Consider the following 16,028-nt stretch of genomic DNA (forward strand, 5'->3'; position numbering starts at 1 on the left):
CAACAATCTAATATATTTATACAAAAGTTTAAAATTATAACAAAAATAATAAAGGATTGAAAGAGATTTTTCAATTTTTCTCACTTCTCAAAGAGATTAGTTAAAAAATACTTTATACCCATAACTATAGAGATGTAAATTATCAAGCATACGAGATAAATGGCACCATCATTCTAAATAAATATCTTGGAAAATATCGAAATATACTTGTCTACAAAATGGATACTTTAAATATGGAGAAAAGCGCTTCCTCGAGGAAGCGTCTTTTCTTTCGATCGACAACAGACGACATTTGCCATCATCGTGTCGCGATAATCTGACGAATGGTCGTCGTTGGATCGATGATAAACATTTGGTTGTTCACAGCATCGTTCGTTTCGACAAAAAAAAGAAAAGGCCGTCACCGAATCTTTCGTGGAAACACTTGAATAATTTAATCTACTTAAAAATAGTGTCGGTAATTGTCATGTTGTTGTCTGCGTGTCAAAGAGTAATCCTCGTGTAAATTATTTTTGTATATTCTTGTTGTATTACGTAGTATTGTGGAAAATAAGCTATTGTGGAGGAAAACTAGCAAGGCAACGATTCTACGGTAATCAATGTAATAGATTTTCTAATTTATATGCTACGCTGCTGGTTGTCAGAAAGAGAGAGAGAGAGAGAAAGAGTGACAAATGGACAAGAAAGAAAAAGGTACAAAATATGGACAAAAATCTTATGGAGTGTTTTTTGTTTTTCTATATTGGAAACACTGCAGCAATTTTTCTCCATTGGATTACGTATCTGATAGTCTTATTTATTATTTTTATGATCATATTAATTGCAGTTCAGATGTAGAAATAGTTTTTTTTCGATCACTGTTGGTACAAGTGATCGAAAAAAAACCGTTCTTTCATTACTCAATTTAAACGTGAAATTGTGAATATTGTTTCAAAAAGTTTCAAAAAGAATGAACAATTTTAACTTCAGCTTTCAATGACTCGTTATTCACGTTAAAAACACATTTGCAAAATCAAAGAAACAGATAACAAATAACACAATCGCTGCGGTGTTGTTGCCAACACAAAAAAGAATAACACAAAGAAACATTCTACCTTTTCTCGTCCACAAATTACTGCGATGCATCTAACTGGAGGATGCTAATAAATCTAACTCGAGGAACTTACTGCATTAATAAAGTATCGTTCTCGAAAGTGAGTTCCTCGATTTCTCTACTACTATCGTACCAAAAAAAAAAAAAGAGCCACTATATAGGGGAGAGAAGTAGATAAGTGGTGAGAAATGAAAAATTTACAAACAGTTTAGCAACAAAGTGTATACGTGAAAAACGAAAAGAAAGAAAAAAGGATAATTTCTAAGATCGATTATACGTTTTTGGATTACTAACGATCAAAGTACATATCTGGGACTAAACTATCGCCTAATATTATTATCAATTCGAGACTATAACTATAATTGGTGACTAATGCGACCTAAATTAAAATGGAATGATACTCGAGGCAAAAGGCGAGCTATGTTCGAGGATTCAGATGTATATATATATATATATAGATATATATATTCGGTACTTATATTCATTCTAACAGGAGGAGTTCGACGTACTGGGTAATTTACTTACACACAGCTATATCGTGTTCTCGGGGCAAAGAGCCGATATTCACGTGGGAACACGTGCGACAACGATCACCCACGTGACATCGACACGCAACCACCACTAAAAAAACTCAAAACGTTAGAATCTTACGCATCGTGTAGTTCAGCAATTTTTCTTCCCTTTTTACGATCAGTTCTTTTTCTTTTTCTTTTAAATATAAAATTATTTATAAAATTATGACAATGCATAAAATTGAAACGTGTTCTTTTTTTTTTTTTTTGTTTAACTAGATTCAAATAATTAATCCTAAGACTAAGTTGCTTATTATTTGAAGAGGAAACGTGCCATTAAGAGAAAGGAGATTCTTTTAAAGGAAAGTTTCTAAAAGTTTTCTAAAATATAGTTTTCTAAAGTAGTAGTGTGAAATTCGACAGATGCTCTAATTAATTACTTCCACTAATTATCAAGTGCCTAAGAAAGAGAAGAAGAAAAAAAAGTACGCGTGTGTGATTTTTCTGTGTTCGCAACGCAACCGCGATTGATTCTCCGGAATAATTTTCTTTTTTCAAAATTTTGCACGGGAAAAATTTTGCTAAAAGTTTACATAATTGAAAAATTTTCCAATTGTTTGAATCAATGGCTGGTTGCGTTATCGTTTTATCGATATCGAGTGGATTCAGTGACAGTTAGAAAAAAGTTAAAAAGGAAAGAAGAAAATCTACTTCAACTGTGATGTAGAAAGGAAAGTAAAGTAAAACAAGTAAATGTACAAGGTGTCGTTAAAATTAGAGTGCGTAATATGGTGTGTGCGTGTGTCTGTGTCCCGTGTCGATGCACAGAAAGAAAAGAGTACAAGATTGAAAAAAAGTACAGAGATACAACTGCCGATCTATAAATGAAAATAAAATAATAATAATAATAATAATAATAATTATACCAACTGTATATAATACTTATACGCATTTATTTGTATGTACACCGATAGGCTATTGTGTCTCTGCCTGATTTGATGGATATAAAGTATACAACGAACGTAAATGTTATTTATATACACGAAACGTAAATCATTCGCTGCAAAGTGCTTTCGATATTTTTTTAAATTTTATCGAAGTTGGTTATGCATATATCGATGAAAATTTTAGGATCGTCACGATACACGAAATTTGAAAAAGAAATTGGAAGAATATTTAATAAAATTATCCGAGAAAAAGGAAAAAATTATGGTAATTTTATTTCAATTAAACCGAATTGACGATTAATAAACAAAATTAACAGAAAATTTTATGATTATTAATAGAAAACTTTTGGCAATAATTTTTCTTTCTATCGAAGAAAATGGTTAAATCATCAACTTTGCAGTGAATGGTGGAAGAATGGTGGAACGAATATATATATATATATATTAAAATGAAACGTAAAAATGTACAAAGGAAAAATGAAACGAAAAGACCGTATTAAAGATGATAATAATAATAAGTAAGAGAAAAAGTATAAAGTACTACCGCCTGGGCTGCAGGACTTTGCCCAGCATTATCGTTATCGATAAGATCGTTATCGTTCTGTAAAACAAAGAGAAAAGACACAAAGAGATGATTTTGAGAGCTGCGTGAACATCCTCTTGTCTGGGTATATATATAATAAAGTTATATAATAAACGTAATAACAATATGTGATTAAATTTCAGTTTTAAATTACTCCTACGCTAATGTCACAATAATAATAATAATAATAATAATAATCATAATTATAATCATAATCATAACATTAATAATAATAATAATAATAATAATAACGATAATAATTAATAAGAACAACATAATCTCTATTCATATAATCAATAATATTCGAAGGTTCAAACCTCGTTGTCGTACTCACTTTCTATGATTTTTTTTTTTTTTTTTTTTTTCAAAATAGAACACTTATATAAAATTCAACACACATATTCTTATCTAATAATCTAAATAATCGTAAACTCATTCAAAAAAAAAACTTATATTTTTCCTAAATTTCTATGTGTGGTCTGTATTCATCGTCGATACGTCATACGCTGTGTAGAAGATTTTTTAGACTCGATCGAAATGATAAATTAAAAAAGAACATCGGTTCTTACAGTTCTTTTTTAAATTTTGCACGAATATAATTGGATAGCGATTGATGTATCGATTATGGACAATCTACTAATTAAATCATTTGCACAAAATTTGAATTCGTGACGTTCACAGGAAGGGTGACATCGAACTGCTTCTACACATATTGAATCGGCTAATTCAACAGACAGAAATTGAACGACGTCTTCCTTGTTCGTATAATATTTAACTAACAATAATTTAAGGCCGATTCGTTATCCCGGTGAGATGTTGGAAAAAATCATTGATTAAATTTAAAAGTAGAATTATTATATCCAGTATTCTTAAGGAATTTTTTTTTTTAACGCGATTTCATTTGTATTATTATTGGATTTAAAAAAGATATTGTTTAATTAAAAATATAAATATATACTTTACTTATTGATTTGCTAATTTTTCGTATAATTCGTATAAAACTAATCTTGAGATTGTTTAAATTTGAATTTACAATCGAAAAGAAATTGAAAACTTTTCCACGCTTGATCTTGATCATTCGCCTTCCTCTCCTTCGTTATTTAATACATTAGAAAATATATTGCAATTAATTTTGACTCTGATTATACTTCACCATACATTCTCGTGAAATTTCCATCAATTTTCAATCAAAATTTAATTATCGATGACACACGGGGATAAAGAATGCAGCTTGAAAAAAATCTTGAATTTTTCTTTACTCGTTCAAATACATATTAATGTTTGAAAATTCTCGCCACTACTGAGCACACATTAATATAGCGTCAGAATATCGGGGACAAGAAAGCTTAGAATCACTTCCAAATATATATATTCATTAATGTATATATATATATATGTATATAATTTTTAACATTCTCTTTTCTCAATATTACAATAATTACGAAAAATAAATTCTCAAAATTATCGGGATACTAAGCTTTCGTGGGTGATCAAGAAGCTACATGGAATCATTGGAAATTCTCTATTCGAGACGTGATCTTTCACACCGTCCACGTGAAATCCTACCACGAAGAAGCCAATGACAAACATCCATTCGAACTCGATCCTCGTGGATGCATTCTCACGAGATTCGTCTCTTCGTTTGATATACATTAAATAATCATTAATCAATTTGTGAAACGAGTGAAACGAATCGAGTAAGAGTGCATGCAGCACGGAGATTCCTTCGTTTGAATAGAAAAATATCAGTCTAGGGTTTTCCATTTTTTTTTTGGTACTTTTCAACCGTGATTAACGAAAAACTCACCTGTCCGGCTGATTCTATCTGACCAAACCTAGTCGTCCTCCAACTTTCGAGTATCAGAAGGCAGACGTATATCTTACCAACGGTCATCTTACCTCTGCCTATTTCTGCAATAACACAATAATCGTTCGTCAGTATACATATATATTGAGCCTAATTGGAATTTCACAATCTTTACAACCTTCGTTCCTAGGTATCAAAAGGTCCAACATCTTTTTCGCCTGCAGAGGCCAAATACTTCTGATCGTGTCTCTCAGTTCCTCGTTCGCTTGGTTTCTCTCGGAGGCTGGAAATCATGGAGTGATATCGATAAATTGTGCCATTTCTCCCGGATCTATTAATACATTTCCATCTGGATAAACTGGATTACGATTATTTGATCAAAAACAAAGAAATGAGAGAAATCGCTAAAAGTTCATCGAGATCGTACAGAATGGAATTTCTCTTCATCGTCATTCTTAACGGAGAATTAAGAAACGCACGAAGCGTTCATCTCTCAACCCCTCTTTTATACGACTCACCTCTTCTCACTTTTATATTGAGATTCTCGCGGATCAGGGCGAACAAAGTGGTGGTGAAGTTCACCTTCAAGTCGACGTCCACCGGCATGTTCATCCTGATGAGTTTCTTGTAGGCGAGCCTGTTCGGACACTTGTTGCCAAACCCCAACGGCGGATCCATGTTCTTCAGCATGTCGTACATCTCCGTGTAGTGGATCTTGCCGGTCGCGTTCGGGTCGTACTCGGCCCATATGCGCACGAACTCGTCCAAGTGGTGGGCGCCAAGGATGGACGAGTCCCTCGTCAGGTAATCGAAATTGTCCATAATGACGGCGACGAACAGATTCAGCATCAGGAACGAGCAGAAGAAGATGAACGAGACGAAATAGGCGTACGCTATGTTCGAGCCGCAGCCACCCTCCTGTTTACCGGCTTTCGCGTCGCAGGGCCGACCCTTCACGCAGGACAGCATTATGTTCGGCCATGCCTCGCCAGTCGCGCACCTGATCATCATTTCCACCGTTTTATCGTTGCCGATTTTTTACGAGAATCGAATATTTACGCTATATACATAAGCAGTCCATCTAGGATAGACTTTTGCAACATCGACGATTCTCGAACATCGTTGTGAATTATCGTTCACGTGGAATAATGCAACATGATTAAACATTTTATGATATGATAATTGAAAATAACAATTAAATGAGAAAGAGGAAAAGAGCGTCGAGGATCGTCGATTTTAGTTTTTCAAGATGCATGCAAATAACTCAACTCGAAGCAAGATATGTACGTTTAATGGGAAGATATTTTCACTTCGTTAAATATATATATATATCACTAACTACGAACGATTAACTGTTGATCCCAATGATAATTAAACAAAAGGAGGATACCTTTATAATTACACCTGAGAACACAACTCATGCATGGAAACTTTGTTTCTCAAGTGATTTTATTAAGTGCAACATCAAAAGCGAAAGTAATACTCGAATTTCAGTAACTCAATTCTCTACTCGAATAATCTACGTGTTTAGTTTTGAACTGTTATTATATACGCGGGTTCGGCCCATTACATGTCAGTGTATCAATTGAATTCAACAAAATCTCCCGACAACAATACAAAAAGCGTGATCACCTCGAAGCATCCGTCTTTCTTTCTTTACTCTTACGAAATCATCGAGAATTAAGTTCCTCGAGAAAACTAAAAATTCTTTCGAATACATTTCGATATTTGCGTGTGTTGCTTTTTGCAGCGCGGTGCTCTTTTCGCAAAGGAAATAAAGACAGAGAAAGAAACACCGACGAAAAGTCGAAATAAACAGAGAGGAAAAGAGATAATATAAATAAATATGTGAAAAAAGTAATTAAAACAGCCGTTCTCTTTTTCTTTTCTTTCTTTTCTTTTCTTTATTAAGTTAAGCTTCGTGGCGTGTTGTTTTACTTACCGAAAAAGCAACATCAGACCTTGAATGAAGCTTTGGAAATTGTTGTGCTTAGTAATAGAAGTATCAGCATCCAGCGCGATGTTACCGAATACCTGAGACCGACAGAAAGAAAATGGCCAAAGGGCGAGAAACGGCATTAGCAACGTCTCCCTTTCGATCGAATTCCATTCAATCTTAATATTTTTGTTCGTGTATTTTTAGTTTCATCGGTATGATAAAAAAGAATCTATCGACCGATGATCGATTCGCCACGCGACCAGTTGAAAAAGTGGCAAGTGAACGGAGTATATATAGTATACGGTGATTGTGTTGTATCGATCTACTCTCTAATGTAATACGCATCCACCACACTGATCACAGATCTACGGTCTTGTTTACGGTCTCTCCTTTGTATCTCGATACAAATGGATTTCCCTTTGAACAGAGAATTGAAGATCTTGCGGGAAAAATTAGGGATTCGTAGCTTTTTCACAAAAAAAAAAAAATTGATTTATTATTTTTATTATCAGAGACAAGTTTTTTTTTTTTTTTTTTACAGATCTTTTATTCTCACTCAAAGGAAGGTACCATTACAAGGTAACCAACTTGATTAAATCTAGGGCAAGCATCTCTATGGGAGACAAGTGTCTAAGGGAGGGTTCTAATTACAGGGTTCGATTACAACAGAGATATTGACACGTCGAGCAGCTTACTTTTATTAAACCTCATGCCAACAGCCCAATATAATTCTACCATAATAATTAATCGCTACCGATCATTGGCTATTTTGACACGCGTTTGTTTATATTTTTTTTCTTTTTTTTTAAAAGTAATCTTCTCGAAAACATACGTACAGATTTTGTCATCTCGATTATTTTTCTTATTGATGATCGTCATGGATGGCGCAAAGTCGAAGGATCTTTAATTTCGATCTTTTTTTTATCGTTGGCAATGATTAATGATAAAATTAGTAATATTTGCTTGTTGTATATATCAATTATTATATAAATTTCTTTTTATAATCAATTTTAATGATAATTTGGTTATAAAAATGCAACAAATGATGATTTTTGGCAGACAGATGATTTCACCTTCATTTTTATGATAAATAAATATATATAATAAAATTACATTTCACAAAATATACAATTTAGCATATATATTTAAATTATTTGAATGACTGCAAATTAACAATTTGCAGTTTAGCATATTCATTTTGCTAGATCCTTCAAAGTTGCGTATCATCTATGACGAAGAAACACATTTTAATTACTACATTAACAACGAAGGAAAGGATTTAAACGAGGAAAAGAAATGACAGATCGGTAGCTTTCTCATCGACAAAAGTTCAATTTTTAACCCAACTTGTAACTTGGTCCGTTTAGCTGCTCGACTCACCGAAAAAGCAACATAAGACCAGCGAAGAAGGACTGAAAGTTGTTGTGATCATCGATCGCTGTTCCTGGATCGTTCGATATATTTCCAAAGACCTGACAACGGAATTTCATGGTGACTAATGGACCCATTTATAGTTATCGTTTATCATTCTGTTCCTGTAAACAATATCACTAGCCCTTTTCCCACAAGCTTCCAATGTTGTTCTTTTATCATTGGAGACTATTTTTTCGATACGTTTTTTTATTTTTTTCTTCCTCTTTTATCGATTAATTTTCGTTAAATTCCGTATCCGTGACGTTAAGACGGAAATTATATGGATATAATTCCTTGAATGATATACACAGGAATTTCTCCTATAGAAAGATACGTACCTGCATACCGATGATCGCGTAGATGAAAAACAACATCGCTATGAGGAGACAAACGTAAGGCAGAGCCTAGAATGGAAAACATTGGAATGGATTGTAAGATTGAAAAAGATTTCAATTTTTTAAACAGGATGATAAGATGGTATTTGTCGAGTAAAGAGGAAAAAAGTTCTAATAAACGTGGATCGAAAAATTAATATTTTTAATTTAGAAGAATGTATTGCAATCAGGAAAAGAAGGAATAATGAGATAAATTTATTATACTTTCTGAAACGAATTAATCATAGGTTAAAAACAGAAACAAAAATTTGTTCATAATATTTTGAAAATATGAATTTTTCGATCAATTATTCATTAATAAATATTATACATGTGTATTTTTTGAATCGTAATAAATACAATTTTCATTTAAAAGTCTTAATCGATTCGACAGGAATATTGTTAAAAATTGTTAATAATAATTCAATATTGTATATTGACTTACTTTGAAAGATTGTACAAAGGTCCAGAGCAAAATTCGTATCGTGTAACCCTGCCTGAGTAGTTTGATCAACCTGGCCGCGCGAAACAGCCTCAGGAAGCCGACGTTGATAAAGTTCTCCTGCAGGGGGCAGAGGAAATTGCACTTAATCCCCAAAAATGCCGGTTCCTTATCGTGTTACGAGCAAGGCTTCGCGCGTGTAACGTCACGTTGTCGTTAGAATGTCTCGAAATGATGTGAATTCGAGAAGCACTCTTTGATATCGTTTCGATACACGAACGAAGCTAAGGAGAACGTTGCGTGTATGGGAATACAAATATAATATTTATATATCGTGGATCGTTTAAGTTTACAATCACACGTGATATGTATTTAATTTACAGTGTCGAACAGAACGATAGGACGTTCGATATATTTGAATATATTTTGTATAATTAAAAGAATTTTGATTGTATATAGAAACTTAAGAAGTGATCCTTTAATTACACGGGAATAAAATAGTTACGTTTCTCGAACTCGACTTAAACCGTATTAAAAACTACGAAAACTTTAAATCGCCGTAACTTTGAAAATAATAACTTTTAATCAACGAACGAAAGATCGTTGGAAACGCGGAATCTTCCTCTTTAAAATGCTTCTTCATTTATCCCGATACGACTTCCGGTTCCCGAGATATCGTCGTGGAAAGCGAAGAGTAGTTTTTAATCGCTTTCCGTTTCCGTCCTTATCGTTTACTCGGATCTCTCGCTCGCACCTCGTCGCTGACCATTCCCAAGCCCCAGACAAGCGACAGACGCGATTCCTGGAAGAGCATACGTACATTTCCACGAAAAAATACAGGTCGCAGCACCATTCGTGATCTCTGTATTGTTTCAAGCATTGCTTCAAGTCTTTATATCTTAGCAACGGATTGAGATATCGAAATGAAACGAAAAGAGGCTTCGATGGCATAGCTTCCTCTATTTCTTAGGCGTGTTTTAAGGACGATATTTATATCGTTTGAAGATATGTCGACGATTGAAAAATGGAAAATGCAATTTCGTTATTTTCGATTATTACTCGACTGAAAGAATCGCTTCTTAAATTTCTGAATACTTGTAAACAAGTATTGGCAAGTAAGATGGCTAAAAATTATTACGTTCTTTAATCACACGAAACATATTAAAATACATCAAATTTTGCGTCATTTCGTCCCATGTTGTATAAGAGTTCGGGCGTCGTTCGTTAAACCCATTTTGCTGTAGCGAAGCATCTGTAGATGCGATGGCTGCACAAATTTTGATCGCGCGTTAATACCGCATCCATATGCCATTCGTGTGCCTGCTTTGTGTACGCGTAAGTAAGATGTATATCGTGTCGTATGTAAAAGCGCGATAGAAGAAATATGTCGAGAGGAGTGTTTATATATATACGTGTGCAAAGAAATCGTGACGAACGTGCAACGAACGTGCAGCAAACGTAATTGCACGTTCGTTGGGATCAGCAAAGATTATTATTCGTCAATATATATATATATATTGTCGCATCCTGTCGATTGTTAATAATTCAATTTAAAATTACACGGACATTAACTTACGTCTGTGGGTGTAAATGTGACGAGACTTTATACCTTTTTTTCGCCTAGTTGGCCGCCACTGGGCATACTCGAAAACCGCTCCTATAGTACAAAAATACACGATATTGCAAAATTATTGGGGGGGGCCGATCGTACGTTGTGCACACTGAATCTCATTATATATGCGAATATAGAACAAAACTAGCGGAGATTTACATATAAACGAAGCTTATATAGTTCTGAGGCGGCGGCTGAGACTGAGATTTAAACAAACTTCTCATATGTATATATATATATATATATTTACGCGAAGCGTTGGAAAAGATTGGTTGGCTTTTGGCTTACCTTGAACTTATCTAAAAGTAAGTTAGCCAATAAGATCACGTTTAATCTCGGTCGATTCAGCAAACCTACTGGGAGAGTGCAAGCATTTAAAAAAAAGGAGATTTCGACTCGATGTGGCCTTGATGTGGGTCGACGCTCAACTATATAGTGTCTGTGTGTGTTATATATATATATATATCTGTCGTTTTTTTTTTTTTTTTTTTTTTTTAATTGGATTATAATAATTACGGCGTGTGTGGAGTTTTATATATAGCACGACGTTTACTTCGGGAGTTTCTTTAATACTTCTACTTACTGAGAGGAGTAAAGAAATACTTTGATGGATAGTGCTGTATTTATGTTCATTGTTCGAAGAGAACGCTTTTACTATACGATATCACTCGAAGGGAAACACTGTTTCTCGAAAAGTGAGCAACATTTCTTTCTACTTTCAATAATTTTACTCTCTCAACGATTTTTTATACACTTTGGTTTTGGATCGAAAGAAATCGATCATTCTTTTGAACAATATTCGATGCTAATTCGATCGATCTTTAACCATTTTTCCCCCCCCATTTTCCCTTCGAGAGATTATTCTAGATCTTAATGTGTATTATATAATATACTGCTGAATATCGTGGTGACTGTACGCTATGCGGATAATGTGATAATGTACAGTGTGGGGTGTGTAGCGTATGAATGCAGCATAAAGCTACGCAAATAATACATGATATTGTAAAGGGATATCGAATATTATCGTCGAAATATTACCTGCTATGCATGTTTTATATATATATATATCTGTACACTCTGCTGAAACTAAATAAGCAGCAAAAGGGTTAAAGGAAAGACAACACTCGATAATAATGTACAAGTCAAGCAAACATTGGGTCGACACAGTTAATAATAAGTAAGGGTGTAATTAAGATAGATAGAGAGAGAAAGAAAGGTGTTCTCATCGGGGTTCTCATCGTTAATAATAAAAATTAAAAAACTTCTGTGGACAATTCTACTCTTCTCTTTTCTTTGGGGAAAAAAAAAAAAAAAAAAGAAAAAAATAGAATACTACTTCACTCGGAACATTTACTCGTCAGCAGATTTTGTGAACGAAGGCGACATTTCTTTTTGTCGAAGCTCTACGTACCCCGAACTCGATCACGAGGGCGTCCACGATGCTGCCGATCACCGTGATGAAGTCGAACGTGTTCCAGGCGTCCTTGAAGAAATTCTGCTCGGCGAGGAGGGGGGAAAAAAAAAAAAGTATCGATTAGGTATCCATCGCGCCATCAAACTTGCCTACCACTGTCGTCGAAGCTTCTTCGAACTAGTCTTATTCGTTTAATTTTGCATTTTCTTGTTGTTGTTTATTATTCAAAAGGACAGGTTTCGAGGAAACTTCGAAGCAGTTAAGAGATGTGTATATGTGTGTGTGTGTGTGTGTGTGTGTGTGAGTATTAAATCGTGTATTAAATGGTAGCGCTAGAAGAAACTACGAATTTCGTAAAGAGAAAAAAGAGGGAAGTTTGTCGTTCGTGTCTCGTGGTCTGTGTGTGTGTGTGTTTGTATACGTGTGTGCCAATACGCACCCCTTCACCGAACTTTAAACGTTGGTTCAAAAAAAAGCTAAATGCCGTGCTTTCGAAAACGATGTGTTTCTTTTTAGAAGAAAAAGGCCGTATCTCTTCGTTCATAAAGAAAATTGTAATATTTGCGTCGATAACTGTCACGTATAAAATAATACTCTATCGTGTATATAATAGATAAAATAATAGAAGAAAGGTTAATTATTTAGAACAGGAGTCAACTCATCGATTTCGATATCTTTGAGGTATCTTGAAGGTTGTTATTATTCGAATGATTAACATTTTATTGTTAATTTTGCGCATCAGTTTTTTGAGTGAGATATATGCAAATGTATTTTTTTTTATCTTATAAAATATGAAGTTTTCTTTACGTTAGATTACGTAAGTTTGTATTTTATTATATTTGGATTAAATTCAGATTAAGTTAAGGTTGGATTTGAATTAGACATATATTGCCATCTCTCTAGCAATTGAATGAATAAGAAAATCTAGAACATTATTTAGATATTATAAATCTAATTTAAATTTATGGATCAATAGTACGATTATGTTCAACCTAAAATAAATTATTGGAGATTTAGTTTGAAAGATTGATTCGAATGACTTGGAAATACAGGTTCTAGTTATAACGCAAAAACATCGATTGAGATTTATTTATCAATTGCTTGCAACCTGATGAATAAACTAAACAACTTACAATTTTTCTCTACCAACTTTTATTTTTTTATTTTTGCCTCTAGAATTTACTTAAAAAAGATATTCTGCAAAAAAATATTTTTGCTGATCATCTTTTTCAAGATCATCAAAATCGACGAGATCCCTACTTCCAAATAACAATATCGAAAGAACTCGTACAAAATACTCTTTCCAATAATATACTACGAAAGCAATTGAAAACAATTCTTCAACCGATATCTCTCCAATTTCTTCTCCCTCGTAACAAGAGTGTTGTGCGGAAGATGAAGAGACCAGGCTGAGATGGGTCTTTTACACGATTTACGAGATATCCGAGTCGCACGGCACGGTGATCGATAATCGATTGAAGTATATACGACAGGATCTCTTTTCTAAGTTAGTATCTACTACGGGAGCATGCCGTAATAGGTATATATATATATATGTATGTATATAATAACAAGCAAACTATATATATATAAAATATAGAAAGAGAGACAGAGAAAGATAGATACGCGGTCGTATCGGTCGAGAAGCTCTACGATATTTCTTTCCAGGGCCAGGAAAGAGGCTACTTTCTTTCACGTTTCCAAATCGCTTGAAAATTAAACGTAATGCAAGCCAGAGTCATCAGAGAGCGTAACAATCTCAACTCTATCGCAGCTTCTATCGATATCTATATTTACGTTCTCTAGGTTTTAAAATACTCTAAAATACGTGGGCGATTCAAAGTGTATACCGATCAACTTGATATCAACTGTATTATATTGGCATGTGTTAATCGAACAGAGTTGGGCATTGACCAAGTTGAACATTTTTAAATGCTTGAAATAACATTTATTCGTTACTGATGCGATTCTTTTTCACGTATCGAGGTTATTATTTATACAAGGTGTCTTTTCAGATAGGGAGGAGATCGGTTATTTAAAACTCGCTCTCCTCCTCCTCCTCATTTTTACGAGCTCGAAATTAATCGGTACACGCTTTCGATCGCTATTGCAACTTGTAAACGGATCAAACAACAGGGGATCTTAAGTAAGTTCGTGTATGCTACCTCGATGGATTATTGGATTACTTAAAGGAGGGAGCGAATTTCAAAGCGTCTCCCCCGTGTATGTGTATATATTATGTACATACTCCTCTTTTCTGGCGCTAGTTCGATTTTCATTTGTTTCTCTCGATCTTCGACGAAGATTTTTAATCCTCTCGCCAGTTGTCGAAACTTTGTTTCTTTTTTTTTTTTTTTTTTTCTTACGCGTAGGATGATCTAGATCGAGTGGAGCGAACGAGAGAAGAAAAATAAAAAAGAAATAAAGAAAGAAAGAAAAAAAGAGTTACGATAGCATGGGATACAATCAGTCACGAAAGTCATCGTATTGAAAGTAAATTCTCTTAAAACTTTAAGATTTAAAATAAACAATTTTTTAAACGGGATATCAAAGTTGCAGTTAGTTTTTGATACTTATTCCTATAAGGTGAACTTATTAAATGAATTTAAAACGCATTATTGCGAAGAAAGCATCTTTTATATATTCTTTGAAATAAATATTATGAGCGAAGCATTTAATTTTGTTTGCAGTAGAGATACAAAATTGCTTTTTAATTAATTAAAATGCTTTCTGTTATAAAAAATTGGAGGATTGATTCCATCCAAGATTCCAATAAAACCAATATTCCATGCTCATGCACGCAAATCTTCGGTAAAATTTTTGAATCAGACGAATTTACGATACTTTTTCTGACTGATTGCATAAATATATGTATAAATATAGTTATTGCGTGTAACTGAAGTTAGCGGATTTCAGTGATAAAGAGGATTGTTTTTATACCTTCCATCCGAAGGCGACGAGTTTGAGGATGCACTCAATGAGGAAAAGGAGTGTGACGAAGAAGTTCACGATGGCCAAGGCGTCCACTAGCTTTGGCGGCGCCTCGTGAAACTACAAAATACACCCAACACACAGACGTAACACAAGCCTAGATTCTGTATCGGTGCCCGTCTTTTCTTTTCTTTTTTTTTTTTTTTATTCACCCTCTATCATCCATTTTCTTTTCCAACTTACTACGCCTTCCCAGTTCGTTAAACTTTCCCAAACAATGTTTCTCACGAACAACTTTCCAGACGGGTTAACACCAAGCTATCATGTTGCCCTCCCCCCTATTATATAACTCCGCGCCATTTTCTTCTCCTCGTATCGTTCATCTATCTCATCGTTTACTTTATTAATTTATCGGCTCGACAGAGCTCGAGCAAATTTTCTCTTCTCTCGTCGAGAGAACGAAAACGTCTTGTTGTTCATTAAATTAAAAAAAATATCGGACGAGGAAAGGAAAATTTGCCCGTACTTTCTGTCTGTCGAAATTTCGAATCGTCCCGCAACGGGGTTACCTCGATGCATACCTCTTTCTCGTGACAGCTTTTAACGATATAAAAGGAGAGAGAGAGAGAGAGAAAAAATTGCAATATCTCTTTTTTTTTTTGGAAAGATCAAAGTAACCCCCTTGCGACAAACGCTTCCTCTTTCCTAATCGAGGAATCGACCTAACCTCTTTTCTCTCCCTGCCCCAAAAAGATATTCGAGCAAGTCTAACCAATCTTCGACAGATTCTTACGAAGTAGGCGATCGTTCTCGAGCGTTTTATAAATGGAAGCGCGGGGAAACGTCGCTTCTTGTATACAGTGTGTGTGTGTGTGTGTGTGTGTGTATGTGTGTGTATGATAGGTGTGCGTAGAACCCATAACTGGTATACAACGGCGGTGGGTAGCATGGATAGAACTCT

At 34.3% G+C, this 16,028-nt stretch overlaps 1 protein-coding gene across 1 annotated transcript in view; it reads right to left on the reverse strand.

Moving 5' to 3' along the window:
- cac (calcium voltage-gated channel subunit cacophony) overlaps positions 1-16,028 on the reverse strand; it is a 69,677-nt gene that overhangs the window by 20,163 nt on the left and 33,486 nt on the right. Inside the window, exons 19-27 of the mRNA XM_086913957.1 lie at positions 12,134-12,217; positions 10,720-10,767; positions 9,114-9,230; positions 8,633-8,698; positions 6,885-6,976; positions 5,461-5,942; positions 5,121-5,225; positions 4,943-5,046; positions 3,097-3,153 (exon numbers count right to left, since the gene is read on the reverse strand). Coding sequence (XP_086770083.1) covers positions 3,097-3,153; positions 4,943-5,046; positions 5,121-5,225; positions 5,461-5,942; positions 6,885-6,976; positions 8,633-8,698; positions 9,114-9,230; positions 10,720-10,767; positions 12,134-12,217 — 1,155 coding nt within the window. The remainder of the gene's footprint in view (positions 1-3,096; positions 3,154-4,942; positions 5,047-5,120; positions 5,226-5,460; positions 5,943-6,884; positions 6,977-8,632; positions 8,699-9,113; positions 9,231-10,719; positions 10,768-12,133; positions 12,218-16,028) is intronic.

Source organism: Apis florea, unplaced genomic scaffold (assembly GCF_048593485.1).
Source record: "Apis florea isolate Af1SG1 unplaced genomic scaffold, ASM4859348v1 contig_3517_pilon, whole genome shotgun sequence".
Lineage (NCBI taxonomy): Eukaryota > Metazoa > Arthropoda > Insecta > Hymenoptera > Apidae > Apis > Apis florea.